General features: G+C 43.3%; 1 protein-coding gene across 1 annotated transcript; it reads right to left on the minus strand.

Annotated features, from left to right (window-relative positions):
• Positions 1–10,759: 10,759 nt before the first annotated feature.
• LOC120977144 (POU domain, class 5, transcription factor 1.2-like) lies at positions 10,760–13,867 on the minus strand. The gene is made up of 6 exons (XM_040404920.1): positions 13,608–13,867; positions 13,175–13,562; positions 11,897–12,008; positions 11,672–11,802; positions 11,133–11,297; positions 10,760–11,049 (listed from the first exon to the last, which is right to left on the minus strand). The coding sequence occupies exons 1-6, from the start codon at positions 13,865–13,867 to the stop codon at positions 10,774–10,776; spliced, it is 1,332 nt and encodes a 443-aa protein (XP_040260854.1). The 3' UTR covers positions 10,760–10,773.
• Positions 13,868–15,291: the final 1,424 nt, after the last annotated feature.

The following is a 15,291-nucleotide window of genomic DNA, read 5'->3' on the forward strand; positions in this document are numbered from 1 at the left end:
GGACCAATATCAGGCCGGAACCGCGTCCAGTCCAAAAATGACACAACGTGGGTCAAAGAGTCCACATATCAAAGTGTGTATAAAAAGGGGCTGCGAGTGACCACAGCTGCAATAGACACTGGTGCAAAATACATCCACAAAATGCCCACAGTAAATGTGTCAATGAACATACAGCGGAGATACAACTGCATGCGGGTGGTCGGGGGCGACCAGTCAGAAAGTATCCAGCCACCAGATCATGTGTTATGGCCCAATGGTGGACCCCCAAACCACAATATAACTGTGAGAAACATTGTTAGTTACCCATGAGGAGCGAAGTACCCGAGGCAAAAGTAATGCCCATGCCCCAACGCGCGTTTCGCCACCCTACTGGCTTCGTCATTTGGGCACTATATGGGGGCTGGGGCACTGTATATATTGAGCACTATATGGGGACACGGGTACTATATGGGGGCCCTGTATATATTGAGCACTATATGGGGACACGGGTACTATATGGGGGCCCTGTATATATTGAGCACTATATGGGGGCACAGGTACTATATGGGGGCCCTGTATATATTGAGCACTATATGGGGCACAGGTACTATATGGGGGCCCTGTATATATTGAGCACTATATGGGGACACGGTACTATATGGGGGCCCTGTATATATTGAGCACTATATGGGGGCACAGGTACTATATGGGGGCCCTGTAATATTGAGCACTATATGGGGGCACAGGTACTATATGGGGGCCCTGTATATATTGAGCACTATATGGGGGCACAGGTACTATATGGGGGCCCTGTATATATTGAGCACTATATGGGGGCACAGGTACTATATGGGGGCCCTGTATATATTGAGCACTATATGGGGCACAGGTACTATATGGGGGCCCTGTATATATTGAGCACTATATGGGGACACGGGTACTATATGGGGGCCCTGTATATATTGAGCACTATATGGGGACACGGGTACTATATGGGGGCCCTGTATATATTGAGCACTATATGGGGGCACAGGTACTATATGGGGGTCCTGTATATATTGAGCACTATATGGGGGCTGGGGGAACTGTATATGGGGACACAGGATGTACAATATATGGGGGGCAAAGAATATAATCTATGGTGACACAGATCTGATAAATATAATTTCGCTTCAGTTCCGTCCAGGCTCGGCTGGGGACTGCACTGCAGACTGGGGAGCAGCAGAGGAGAGAGGCGCGTGTGGGTCAGTGGCTGCATCGTGGTGCATGGTGAGTCACTGTCCAGCCTGTCCCCCCCCCCGGAGAATATTTGTATTGGGGCACAGTGTATTGGGGCACAGTGAGGCAGAGCTTCACAAATTTGCTATGAATCTAGGAGCCAGCAAAATAAGTTAGTGGCCAGGATGCTACATGTCACAAAACTTGAGGTTATGAGGTCAATGTGAGGCTATACGACATCCTATATGCACTGGAGGTGGGTGCGGTAGGTGCACTGCAGGGTTTTGCGAGGCAGGCATTCAGGCGATTGGAGTGGGGTCCGGGTGGGATGCTGGTGCTAGGGGGAGTTCTGGTGAGGCGCCAAAATGTAGCTTCGCTTGTGTTGTCAAAAATCCTTGCACCGGCCCTGGGGACGGCCATACTGGATTTAGTATTAACCAATAGACCTGACAGAACAACAGACGTGCAGGTCGGGGGACACCTGGGAAATAGTGACCATAAAGTAATAACCTTCCAATTATCCTTCAAAACAGCGTTTCTACAGGGAGGAACAAAAATACCAGACTTCAAAAAAGCTAAATTTAGCCAACTAAGAGAGGCCATAGGCCTGACTAACTGGGACAAAGTCCTCAAAAATCAAAATACAGCCACAAAATGGGATATTTTTAAAAGCATCCTAAAATCTAATTGTGAGAGGCACATACCGTATGGGAATAAAGGGTTAAAGGGAACCTGTTACCGGGATTTTGTGTATAGAGCTGAGGACATGGGTCGCTAGATGGCCGCTAGAACATCCGCAATACCCAGTCCCCATAGCTCTGTGTGCTTTTATTGTGTAAAAAAAAGATTTCATACATATGTAAATTACCCTGAGATGCGTCCTGTATGTGAGATGAGTCAGGGACAGGACTCATCTCAGGTTCATTTGCATATGTATGAAATCGTGATACATTCCCTTTAAGGAACAAGAAAAAAACTATGTGGATAAACAGAACTGTAAACAAAGCAATAAGTGACAAGAAGAAAGCATATAAATCACTAAAACAGGAGGGTAGCACGGAAGAACTGAAAAGCTATAAGGAAAAAAAATAGAACATGTAAAAAACAAATAAAAGCCGCCAAACTAGAGACCGAGAGATTAATTGCCAAAGAGAGCAAAACTAACCCTAAAATGTTCTTCAATTATATAAATGGTAAAAAGTATAAATCTGAAGGTGTCGGCCCTCTACAGAGCAATGAGGGGGGAGTCGCAGAGAGCGACGAGGAGAAAGCAAAGCTATTAAATATTTTTTTCTCCAATGTATTCACTGAGGGTAATAAACTGTCATTAAAAGTGCCTTGTCTGACCCAGGAAGAAGTACAGCCGCGTCTTAAAAAGATTAAAATAGACAAATCGCCAGGACCAGATGGCATACACCCCCGTATTTTAAGAGTATTAAGTAATGTCATAGCCAGACCCTTATTTCTAAATTTTTCGGACTCTATACTGACAGGGAATGTCCCACAGGATTGGCGCATGGTAAATGTGGTGCCAATATTCAAAAAGGGTCCAAAAACAGAGCCTGGAAACTATAGGCCGGTAAGTGTAACATCTGTCGTAGGTAAACAGTTTGAAGGTTTTCTAAGAGATGATATCTTGGAGGACCTTAATGAAAATAAGCAAATAACGCCATATCAGCATGGCTTCGTGAGGGATCGGTCATGTCAAACTAATTTAATCAGTTTCTATGAGGAGGTAAGTTCTAGACTTGACAGCGGCGAATCAATGGATGTCGTGTATCTGGACTTCTCCAAAGCATCTGACACTGTACCACATAAAATTAGTATATAAAATGAGAATGCTCGGACTGGGAAAAACGTCTGTATGTGGGTAAGTATCTGGCTGAGGGATAGAAAACAGAGGGTGGTTATTAACGGTACACACTCAGATTGGGTCACTGTCACTAGTGGGGTACCTCAGGGGTCAGTACTGGAGGGGTCACTGTCACTAGTGGGGTACCTCAGGGTCAGTACTGGAGGGGTCACTGTCACTAGTGGGGTACCTCAGGGGTCAGTACTAGAGGGGTCACTGTCACTAGTGGGGTACCTCAGGGGTCAGTACTGGAGGGGTCACTGTCACTAGTGGGGTACCTCAGGGGTCAGTATTGGAGAGGTCACTGTCACTAGTGGAGTACCTCAGGGGTCAGTATTGGAGGGGTCACTGTCACTAGTGGGGTACCTCAGGGGTCAGTATTGGAGAGGTCACTGTCACTAGTGGAGTACCTCAGGGGTCAGTATTGGAGGGGTCACTGTCACTAGTGGGGTACCTCAGGGGTCAGTATTGGAGAGGTCACTGTCACTAGTGGGGTACCTCAGGGGTCAGTACCGGAGGGGTCACTGTCACTAGTGGGGTACCTCAGGGGTCAGTATTGGAGAGGTCACTGTCACTAGTGGAGTACCTCAGGGGTCAGTACTGGAGGGGTCACTGTCACTAGTGGGGTACCTCAGGGGTCAGTACTGGAGGGGTCACTGTCACTAGTGGGGTACCTCAGGGGTCAGTACTGGAGGGGTCACTGTCACTAGTGGAGTACCTCAGGGGTCAGTATTGGAGGGGTCACTGTCACTAGTGGGGTACCTCAGGGGTCAGTACTGGAGGGGTCACTGTCACTAGTGGGGTACCTCAGGGGTCAGTACTGGAGGGGTCACTGTCACTAGTGGGGTACCTCAGGGGTCAGTATTGGGCCCTATTCTCTTCAATATATTTATTAATGATCTTGTAGAAGGCTTGCACAGTAAAGTATCAATTTTTGCAGATGACACTAAACTGTGTAAAGTAATTAACACGGAAGAGGACAGTATACTGTATATATACTACAGGGGACAGTATACTGTATATATATACTACAGAGGACTCTATACTGTGTATATACTACAGAGGACAGTGTACTTTATATACACTACAGAGGACAGTATACTGTATATATACTACAGAGGACAGTATACTGTATATATACTACAGAGGACAGTATACTGTATATATACTACAGAGGACAGTACACTGTATATATATACTACAGAGGACAGCATACTGTATATATATATACTACAGAGGACAGTATACTGTATATATATATACTACAGAGAACAGTATACTGTATATATATATATATATATCCAAAAGATGGCAGGGCAGCACTCCTGACTTCAAGTGATGCAAATGATTCAGGTGCCAGCGTTTTCCCTTGGGTCCTGGGTCCAAACACAATCCCAAAAAATGTAACGCAGCACTCCTTAGATAAAAAGTGAAAAAATACAAAATTTATTCAACACATGTTGATACAGGCAACGTTTCAGCTCTCTCACAGAGCCATTATCAAGCCAATAATGGCTCTGTGAGAGAGCTGAAACGTTGCCTGTATCAACATGTGTTGAATAAATTTTGTATTTTTTCACTTTTTATCTAAGGAGTGCTGCGTTACATTTTTTGGGATTATATATATATATATATATATATATATACACACACACACACACTACAGAGGACAATATACAGCTACAGATGGATCTGGATAGATTGGACTCTTGGGCAGATAAGTGGCAGATGAGGTTTAACACTGATAAATGTAAGGTTATGCACATGGGAAGGAATAATGCAAGTCACCCGTACATACTAAATGGTAAAACACTCGGTAACACTGACATGGAAAAGGATCTAGGAATTTTAGTGAACAGCAAACTAAGCTGTAGAAACCAGTGTCAGGCAGCTGCTGCCAAGGCCAATAAGATAATGGGACATAGATGGCGGTGATGAGAACATAGTCCTACCACTTTACACATCACTAGTCAGACCACACATGGAGGACTGTGTACAGTTCTGGGCTCCTGTGAACACGGCAGACATAGCAGAGCTGGAGAGGGTCCAGAGGAGGGCAACTAAAGTAATAACTGGAATGGGGCAACTACAGGTCCCAGAAATATTATCAAAATTAGGGTTATTCACTTTAGAAAAAAGACGACTGAGGGGAGATCTAATAACTATGTATAAATATATCAGGGGTCAGTACAGAGATCACTCCCATCATCTATTTATCCCCAGGACTGTGACGAGGGGACATCCTCTGCGTCTGGAGGAAAGAAGGTTTGTACACAAACAAAGAAGAGGATTCTTTACGGTAAGAGTAGTGAGACTATGGACTCTATACTGTAAGAGCAGTGAGACTATGGACTCTTTACTGTAAGAGCAGTGAGACTATGGACTCTTTACTGTAAGAGCAGTGAGACTATGGACTCTTTACTGTAAGAGCAGTGAGACTGTGGACTCTATACTGTAAGAGCAGTGATACTATGGACTCTTTACTGTAAGAGCAGTGAGACTATGGACTCTTTACTGTAAGAGCAGTGAGACTATGGATTCTTTACTGTAAGAGCAGTGAGACTATGGACTCTTTACTGTAAGAGCAGTGAGACTATGGACTATACTGTAAGAGCAGTGAGACTATGGACTCTATACTGTAAGAGCAGTGAGACTGTGGACTCTTTACTGTAAGAGCAGTGAGACTATGACTCTTTACTGTAAGAGCAGTGAGACTATGGATTCTTTACTGTAAGAGCAGTGAGACTATGGACTCTTTACTGTAAGAGCAGTGAGACTATGGACTCTATACTGTAAGAGCAGTGAGACTGTGGACTCTTTACTGTAAGAGCAGTGAGACTATGGACTCTTTACTGTAAGAGCAGTGAGACTATGGAACTCTTTACTGTAAGAGCAGTGAGACTATGGACTCTTTACTGTAAGAGCAGTGAGACTGTGGACTCTATACTGTAAGAGCAGTGAGACTATGGACTCTTTACTGTAAGAGCAGTGAGACTGTGGACTCTTTACTGTAAGAGCAGTGAGACTATGGACTCTTTACTGTAAGAGCAGTGAGACTATGGACTCTTTACTGTAAGAGCAGTGAGACTATGGACTCTTTACTGTAAGAGCAGTGAGACTGTGGACTCTATACTGTAAGAGCAGTGATACTATGGACTCTTTACTGTAAGAGCAGTGAGACTATGGACTCTTTACTGTAAGAGCAGTGAGACTATGGATTCTTTACTGTAAGAGCAGTGAGACTATGGACTCTTTACTGTAAGAGCAGTGAGACTATGGACTATATACTGTAAGAGCAGTGAGACTATGGACTCTATACTGTAAGAGCAGTGAGACTGTGGACTCTTTACTGTAAGAGCAGTGAGACTGTGGACTCTTTACTGTAAGAGCAGTGAGACTATGGATTCTTTACTGTAAGAGCAGTGAGACTATGGACTCTTTACTGTAAGAGCAGTGAGACTATGGACTCTATACTGTAAGAGCAGTGAGACTGTGGACTCTTTACTGTAAGAGCAGTGAGACTATGGACTCTTTACTGTAAGAGCAGTGAGACTATGGAACTCTTTACTGTAAGAGCAGTGAGACTATGGACTCTTTACTGTAAGAGCAGTGAGACTGTGGACTCTATACTGTAAGAGCAGTGAGACTATGGACTCTTTACTGTAAGAGCAGTGAGACTGTGGACTCTTTACTGTAAGAGCAGTGAGACTATGGACTATATACTGTAAGAGCAGTGAGACTATGGACTCTTTACGGTAAGAGCGGTGAGACTATGAACTCTCTGCCTGAGGAGGTGGTGATGGTGAGTACAATAAAGGAATTCAGGAGGGGCCTGGATGTATTTCTGGAGTGTAATAATATTACAGGCTATAGCTACTAGAGAGGGGTCGTGGATCCAGGGAGTTATTCTGATGCCTGATTGGAGTCGGGAAGACATTTTTTCCCCTAAAGTGAGGAAAATTGGCTTCTACCTCTCGTTTTTTTTTTGCCTTCCTCTGGATCAACTTGCAGGATGACAGGCCGAACTGGGTGGACAGAGGGCTTTTTATTTCGGCCTTATAAACTATGTTACTATGTTATATTTAAAGGGGTCATCACTAGGGATGAGCGAATCGACTTCGGATGAAACATCCGAAGTCGATTCGCATAAAACCTCGTTTCAATACTGCACGGAGCGAGCGCTCCATACAGCATTAGAATGTATTGGCTCTGATGAGCCAAAGTTATTTTTTCACATAGTAACTTCAGAAATTGATTTATACTGTAAAAAACCATTTCCCGAGTTCGTACAGTTTAGCATTGAAACTAAGTTTTATGTGAATCGGCTTCGAATGTTTCATTCGAAGTCGATTTGCTCATCCCTAGTCATCACATTTTAGATATTATTTCAGTACCCTTAGAGACCATAGCTGCAGCTATAATTTTTTTTTTGTGTTAAACTTTACTTAAAATTACCCCCAGTGTGTATCTTCATCTTCACATATCATGCTTCATATTTTCCCCATTAAAAATAAATCTTTGCAGCAGGCTGGAAAGCAAGACTGGTCAGGCTCAGGTTTCACCTGTTGTGCTGACATCTAGTGGCCAATTTGTAAACTGCAATGGATTAATATTTATTTGCGCAGGACCCTAACTCAAAAATATATATTTTTTTCATAAGCAACCCACTCCCCCAAAAACCAAACAACAAGAAGCTCGCAGGATATCATTTTTTTTCTCCAATTTTATTTCAGTAAAAAAAAAAATCAGTGTTTAGAACAAAAAATATCTTTATGTGTCTGAGGAGGAAAAAACACTGGCAAGTTCTTAATTTAGGGGTGTGTGAAATATTACAAAACCATGCCGCCCCTTCCCAAAGTTTCCCCTTCCCCGAACCCTCCCCCACCCGCCCGATCCCCAACACACACAAAATGCAACGTATATATTTTTATTTCTGTGTTCAGTTTATGGCATGAAAATTGGAAAATTTGTGAGAGAGTGAACGGATCACATCCGAACCAAGACAAATGCATAGACTGTAGCACTGTTCACTAGGCAAGTGTGCACAGCTGGCGATGCGTTTTAGTGTCCCAGTACAGGAAAGAGGCTGAATATAGGAGCCTTCCATGAAACGTTATGCTAATTTCCCAACAAATTGCATCACTTTGATCGGGGGGCTGCAGGGGTGTGAAGGGCACATATGAAACGTGGTGCACAGGAGTAAACCGGAGCAACCTACCGGCTGCGCTCTGGTATCAGGTTGGTCCCTGTAAGTCGTCTGTGCACAATATTTCATGAATGCCCCTTACAAATCCAATACCTTAGAATAAATAAAAGTGTCACCCCCAGGTTATAACAGCCTTTATCCCTTCCAGGTGACACAATCGGTGATGTCATGGACGGGTAGAAGGAACAATTTAGTGCAAATAGTAATAAAGTGACTCAGGGACATAAATTATCATCTCTTGGAGACAGATCGGGGGAAGAAAAGGCAGTTTTACATATAAAAAGAAATACAAAAGTAACTACTATTGACTTCTGGTCAAATAATTTAAAGTATGATCTACAGATAAGAATGGAAACATAATACACAGAGATATCATATAAGAAAGGAAAGATGGGGTATGGTATCTTATAGTGAAGCCAAAACTTGGAGAGATGAACTTAAAAAAGTATTAATGCCAGGCAGCTGGAGGTAAAGATGGGAATAAGGCTCATTAAGACGGCCGTATGCTGTCCGCAAAAATACGGATAGCATTCAGTATTTTTGCGGACCCATAGACTTCAATGGGGCCATGTCCTGATTTTCACGGACAAGTATAGGACATGTTTCATTTGTTTTGCAGAACCGTGGAAAAGAAAAGGGCCCCATAGAAGTGAATGGGTCAGCATCTAATCCGCAAAAAAACTGATCCGCATTTTTGCGGATAGCATACGGCCGTCTGAATGAGCCCTAAGCCAAGTCTTGACTGTGAAGCGGAGAGCTTATTAATGCCAGGCAGCTGGAGGCAAAGCTGAGTATGTTATGGTTAAGGGTATTTTCATACTAGTGATACTCTTTTCTGGTATTGAAATCCAGTAAAGGGTCTCAATACCGGGAAAAAAAAAACGCAACTGTTTTGTCCTAATACATTCTGAATGGAAAGCAATCCGTTCAGTATGCATCAGGATGTCCCTTGTACGGTAGTTGACTGGATAAAATACTGCAGCTTGCTGCAGTATTTTTTCCAGCCAAAATCCTGGAACAATACCGCACTTACCGGATCCGGCATTAATTTCCATAGAGATGTCTTAATGCCGAGTGTCTGCTCAATAGAAGAAGACCAAGATCTAAAACCAAGATGGAGACATCTCAATGCAGTTCAAAAAGAGCACCAGTTAGGTACCATATAGGGTAACCTCAATATAACCAAGTGTTCCGGAAATTGCCGCATCGCTGGATCTGGGTTTCTAGTCTGCGCATGCGCCGGGATATGGGAGGAACTATTTTCTCTTCTGATCTTTGAAAAAATTTAAATACGGATCCGTCTAACGGATCAAGAAAAAAAAGCTATCCGTCTGTATACGGCTTGCCGGATCCGGCAGGCAGTTCCATTGCCGGATTCTAACAACGCTAGTGTGAAAGTACCCTTAGCCAAACCTTGAAGGATGAACTTGAGAATTTATTGGAAAGATGGGGATTGTAGGATTAAGCCAATCCTTGGCTGGTGAGGTGGAGAGTTTTCTAATGCCAGACAGCTGGAGGTAAAGCTGGGTATAATAGGGTTAAGCCAAGCCTTGACTGGTAAAGTCAAAAACATACTAATGCCAGGAAGCTAGAGGTAAAGCTGTGGATTGTAGGGTTAAGCCAAGCCTTGACTGGTAAAGTGGAGGATGTGTTAATGGCAGGAAGCTGGAGAATGTAATAATGCCAGGCAGATGGAGGTAAATCTGGATATTGTAGGGTTAAATCAAGTGGAGTGGAGAGCTTATTAATGCCAGGCTGCTAGAGGTAAAGCTGGGTATAATATGGCTGATGTGGAGAACCCATAAATGCCAGGCAGCAGAAGATAAAGCTGGTTATGACCAAGCCTTGATCGGCAGTGTTTACTAATGCCAAGCAGCAGACGGTAAAGTTAGGTGTTGTACCTGGATGTTGTGTTGGATGAGCTTGACTACTGATGGCAGGCAGAAGGTAAGGGTAGTCATCTAAGTGAGAGCCGTAAATATATAAGAAAAGCGCAGATGTGAGGTGGAGCAACAAGCTCTTAACACAAGTCACAGAAATAAGAAAACAATGTCCCGCAGCTGAAAAGTCAACCATCATTTTTCAATATGGTAGCTCCCGATTGTCCTCAGCATCTCCACACTTCTCCTCCTCTTCCCGTATTAGGTCTCCATAGACAGGACCCCTAAACATAATATGGTAGGAGGAGAAGTGTGGACGTATTGTGGACAATCTGGAGGTACTTTATTGAAAAATGACGGGTGGCTTTTCAGCCCTGGGTCGGTGTTTTTTTCTGACAACTATAATTATGACCACAAATTAGTAGAAGACGAAACTTTATCAGATCAACAGGTTTTTCTTATCCTCAAAGTTACAACACTGAATGGAGAAACAAAAATATGAACACAAGTGACACCAGCAACAAATTCTCTGTGCCCCCCCCCCTCCCCGACCCTGCCCCATACATAAAAAATAATACCTAAAATTATATTCTGAAGCTATAAAGATTTTACATGTCATGACCATGGAGGGGACAACTTCAGCCCGAGTGGTTGGCCATGGGCATTCCATGAGGCACGGTGTGCGGGAATACCTCGCTCTTATGGAAGGCAGGCACATAAAGTGCAGGGTTAGAACCCAGGGAGTTTGGGGCAAAGCCCTGTGAGGTCACCACCTGCTGCAGGGAGAAGGGCCCCACGTTAGGAGGTGAAAGGGACTGGACGACTTCATAGGTTTCACCTCCGTTTTCCCTCAGGTAGGGGTGCACCTGCCGTTTTCCTTTCTGTCGGCGATTGCAGAACCAAACTCTGACCACCTGTTGGGAAATAGACAGAAACTGTGAAAAAAATGGGCAAAAAAATCTATCCGTCCATTCATCCAATCTTCAGAACCACTTACGTCTTTGTCCATGTTCAGTTCTCTGGCGATCTGGGTGATCTCCTGTGGTCCCGGCTTTGAGCAATGCAAAAAATAGTTCTCTAGACTCCGTTTCACGTTATTCTCGATGCTGGTTCTGTGTTTTCTCTTCTGGGCTTGTGGCAGGACCTGCCCCCGACTAATGATCTTTTGGGTAAAAAAAAAACAGACAATAAATTTTTTGTACATATCATTTACTCAGGTTTCCTGACTCCATCCTAGGACCCCTAACCCGAGAACAAAGGACCACTTTTTGATGTTGGTGCTAAAGTCCTCATAGTTTGATGACCTAGCCACCAATTCTTTGCAGGTGAGAACTATATGACCCTCATGATGGCTTCCATCACCCTAAGTTGTGGTGCCCACTTATAAGGGTGCTCTGAATAGGTTCACGTCATCCATTGGTGGGAAAATAGGGTCTGGAGACTAACATGAACCTACTAGGTAAGTTTTAGCCACCAGAAGTTCCTAAGAGTCAGTGGTAACCCTACTGGATCTCAACTTTCCCAAAGTCTACTAACCTCTTGCAGATTCTCATTATTCTCCACCTCATGCAGCCAGCTCCGCAGTAATGGCTTCAGCTTGCACATGTTCTTGAAGCTCAACTGTAAGGACTCAAAGCGACAGATGGTCGTCTGACTGAAGGTTTTGCCTGAAAGACGAAAGAGAAGATTTCAAATTCTCAAGATCTTAAACAATGATCTCCAGCCAGGTTGTCCAAGACATAGCTCGACATGGGACCTTACCAAAAAGGATTCCTAGAGCATAGCCAACATCTGCTTGTGTGTACCCCAGGGTGATTCTCTTGTGTTTCAGATCTTTAGCAAACTGTTCCATCTCTGAAGATGTTGGAGCTTCCTGCAAGAGGTAATGCAAGCAATATTAGGTATAACTAATCGCTCGATTATTACCAGACTGGCAGAAAAGGGCAACTCAGTTATTTGTAGGTCTACAGATCTAGATGTTCATCACTAATGTAGACATCGTGAGCGCATGTAAGCTGAGAGTACATGAATATGTTTTTGGAAGTCATTAGTTCTGGAGTTGTAGAGCTCCACATAAAACATATGGTCCCACACACATTAGAGTCCTTCAGTCTAATATTTAAAGCTAAAAACATGGAGTGTGCTCCATGATAAGGGACTGTCTGGATCAGGGTCTCTGATGTGTGTGCCTCCAAGTGTTGCTAAATTAAAACTTCCAGCATGCCCAGAAAGCCAGGGAGAGACACAGGTGGAGACCAGGTCTAGATGATCAAGTTCTGGCACCCAACAAGTTCTGGAGCTCGAGAACTCAATTTAACAGTATAGCTAGGTTATAAATACGGCAGTATATAGCAAGTTCAGGAGCTCGGCCAAGGTGGAGCACAATCATTGTTACAAGATCAAGAGTTAGGTTGAAGGTGGAGTTACCCTAATAGAACAATAGACGGGCGTAGTACAAGATGGAGTCTATTCAATAGAAGAAGACCAAGATCTAAAACCAAGATGGAGACATCTTAATGCAGCAAGACCAAAAGTTCAAAAAGAGCACCAGTTAGGTACTATATAGGGTAACCTCAATATAACAAGACCAAGTTTTCAGTACTATATAGGGTGACTGATATAACAACACCAAAAGTTCAGTGTTGTACAGGGTGACCTGAATATAAAAAGACCAAGAGTTCAGTGCTATATGGGCCTCCTCAATATAACAAGACCAAAACATTATTGCTATATAAGGGATCAGTACAACAAAACCCCCAATTTCATCAACTACAACGGTCTCCTTGACATTTCAACAACCAAGAGTCCAACATCATACATGGTCAATTTGGTTTAATCTTTAAAAATACTTACAAATGCCCTCAAATATCATTAAAAAAAACCTCTAGGTTGATTAACGAAGGAATCTTATTACAACCTACAGGAACCTCATGATCAGGTGCAAACCAAACATAAGATTCTATATCTTCTTGGGAGCCACTGGAGTCAGATAATGGGTATAGTGGTAGAGTTGGCATGAGATGGCCACAGTAGACTTACCTCTTCGTTGTCGCTGCAGATACCCTCACTACCCCCACTGGACATGCTCCTCGGGGTGCTGTTGTTGTGGCCACTGGACACTGAGCTGGTGGCACTGCTACATCTGCTGTTCTCCATACTGGAGAGACCACTCTCTAAGGCTGCATTGGGGCTTTGGTTAGAAGGCAATTGATGAACAGGGTCGGTGCCTTGCGCCTTGCCATTGTCTTCAGGCTTGATGGGAGCTGTTGTACTGCCACCATTTGGGGTAGAAGGCCAGAAGGTTTCAGCACCCCATGGCTGGTTATAGTAAGATGCAGTGGGGGCATTGGGGGTTGGGGGGCTACACTTGGCTGTTGGAGAAGGTGCTTTGATTTCTGATGTCTCCTCTCTTTCTCTCTTGGGGTTCCTCTTGTTGTCTACCTGGTTGGACATCTGCTCTCTTGGTTGCAACTGCCCGCCATGGATGCCTAGGGTCTGGCTGGCAGGGTCCAATTGTGGCAGGTGGTTCCAGGGCATGACCTGAGCTGAGCAATCTCCCACAGCTTGCACGCTGAGTTCACCATAGTCTGATTTCATGGCAGAGAAAGGGAAGAAAGGCTGGTGATGGTGGTGGCTGATGCCAGGGTATCCGGTCATGTTGTATTGGCAGTTGGCGTCTTGCATCAGCCCAGAGCTGTGGGTGAAGGGTTGGAAGGTCTGTTGGTTGTACATGGTGAGAGGAACTTCAATGTCCAACACTGTACTCAGGGCTGTGGAGTTACTTAACAAGTTGAGTTGACCTTGGAGATCCTCTCATCATCTTCTTCTAATCCTTGGATTTGCAATTAACCGAGTAGTCGGTCAATGTTGTCTTACCTAAAGCCCCATGCAAAAAGTTCTCTTTGGTCCCTAGGGAGGACAAGGTGGAGGAGATGATCACCTGCAAATTAGTGAAAGTTCCATAAAGCTCTTGGTTCTAGAAGCAAAAGCAGTCTGATCTTGAAAATGTCTTCTTCCTGCAGGTCCCCAGTGGATCTCTACTCTGAGAAAGGAGACCTCCTTGCTGGAAGGTGTTTGTCTTACAGTTGTCTTAGCATTAATCTAATTCAATAAGATAGGAGCCAGAGACCCCTCCTCCCCCTGGGTATGGTAATTGACCTCCTAGGCGATTGGCCCTCTTACAAACAAATGACTCCTCTTCCAGAGACCATGAATAGGGGTAAAGAAAGAGTAAACAGATTGGAAATGGGGGATTGTGGTCCAGTAATGTGATCTTCTTGGGGTTAAACCTCCCTGTGTTCTGGGACCCCAAACCTTTGGTCAACAGGTTACCTCGGTAAACATCTACTGTAAAATGTCTCACTGGTCCACGAATGTACACACACAGGCAAATGAATATTCAGTCATTCAGGACTACGACCCCAAACTTCAGCGACAAATCACCAATGAGAGTCATTTCCTAAACATTAGATGTAATAAAGCCATTTACTGCCAGCAGGTAGAGAGCTGTGACCTGTGCCTGGAGAGGCTTCACATGTGTGTGCTAATGAGAGATAGATGGATAGATAGATAGATAGATAGATAGATATGAGATAGATAGATAGATAGATAGATAGATAATAGATAGATAGATAGATAGAGATATGAGTAGATAGAGATATGAGTAGATAGATAATATATAGATATGAGATAGATAGATAGATAGATAGATAGATACAAGATATATAGGAGATAGATAAACAGACAGATGATAGATAGATAGATAGATAGAGATATGAGATAGATAGATATAGATAGATAGATAGATAGATATGAGATAGATAGATAATAGATAGAGATATGAGTAGATAGATAGATATGAGATAGATAGATAGATAATAGATAGAGATATGAGTAGATAGATAGATATGAGATAGATATGAGAGAGATAGATAGATATATAGATATGAGATAGATAATAGATAGATAGATATGAGATAGATATGATTGATATATATAGATAGATAGTAGATAGATACAGATATGAGATAGATAGAGAGATATGGATAGATAGAAAGATTCAGATATGAGATAGAATAGATGATACAAATGAGTAAGATAATAGATAGAGAAATAGATACTTTATACGTAGATAAATACCAGATGGTTTGAAATGT

This window comes from Bufo bufo, chromosome 8 (assembly GCF_905171765.1).
Source record: "Bufo bufo chromosome 8, aBufBuf1.1, whole genome shotgun sequence".
NCBI classification, from domain to species: Eukaryota; Metazoa; Chordata; class Amphibia; order Anura; family Bufonidae; genus Bufo; species Bufo bufo.

Coding starts and splice junctions, on each gene's coding strand:
- LOC120977144 (XM_040404920.1), bottom strand. CDS start 13,867: ATGTACAACCAACAGACCTTCCAACCCTTCACCCACAGCTCTGGGCTG. Junction 12,009..13,174: donor TCTGCAGCGACAACGAAGAG/GTAAGTCTACTG, acceptor TACCTCTTGCAG/GAAGCTCCAACATCTTCAGA. Junction 11,298..11,671: donor ATAATGAGAATCTGCAAGAG/GTTAGTAGACTT, acceptor TTTACCCAAAAG/ATCATTAGTCGGGGGCAGGT.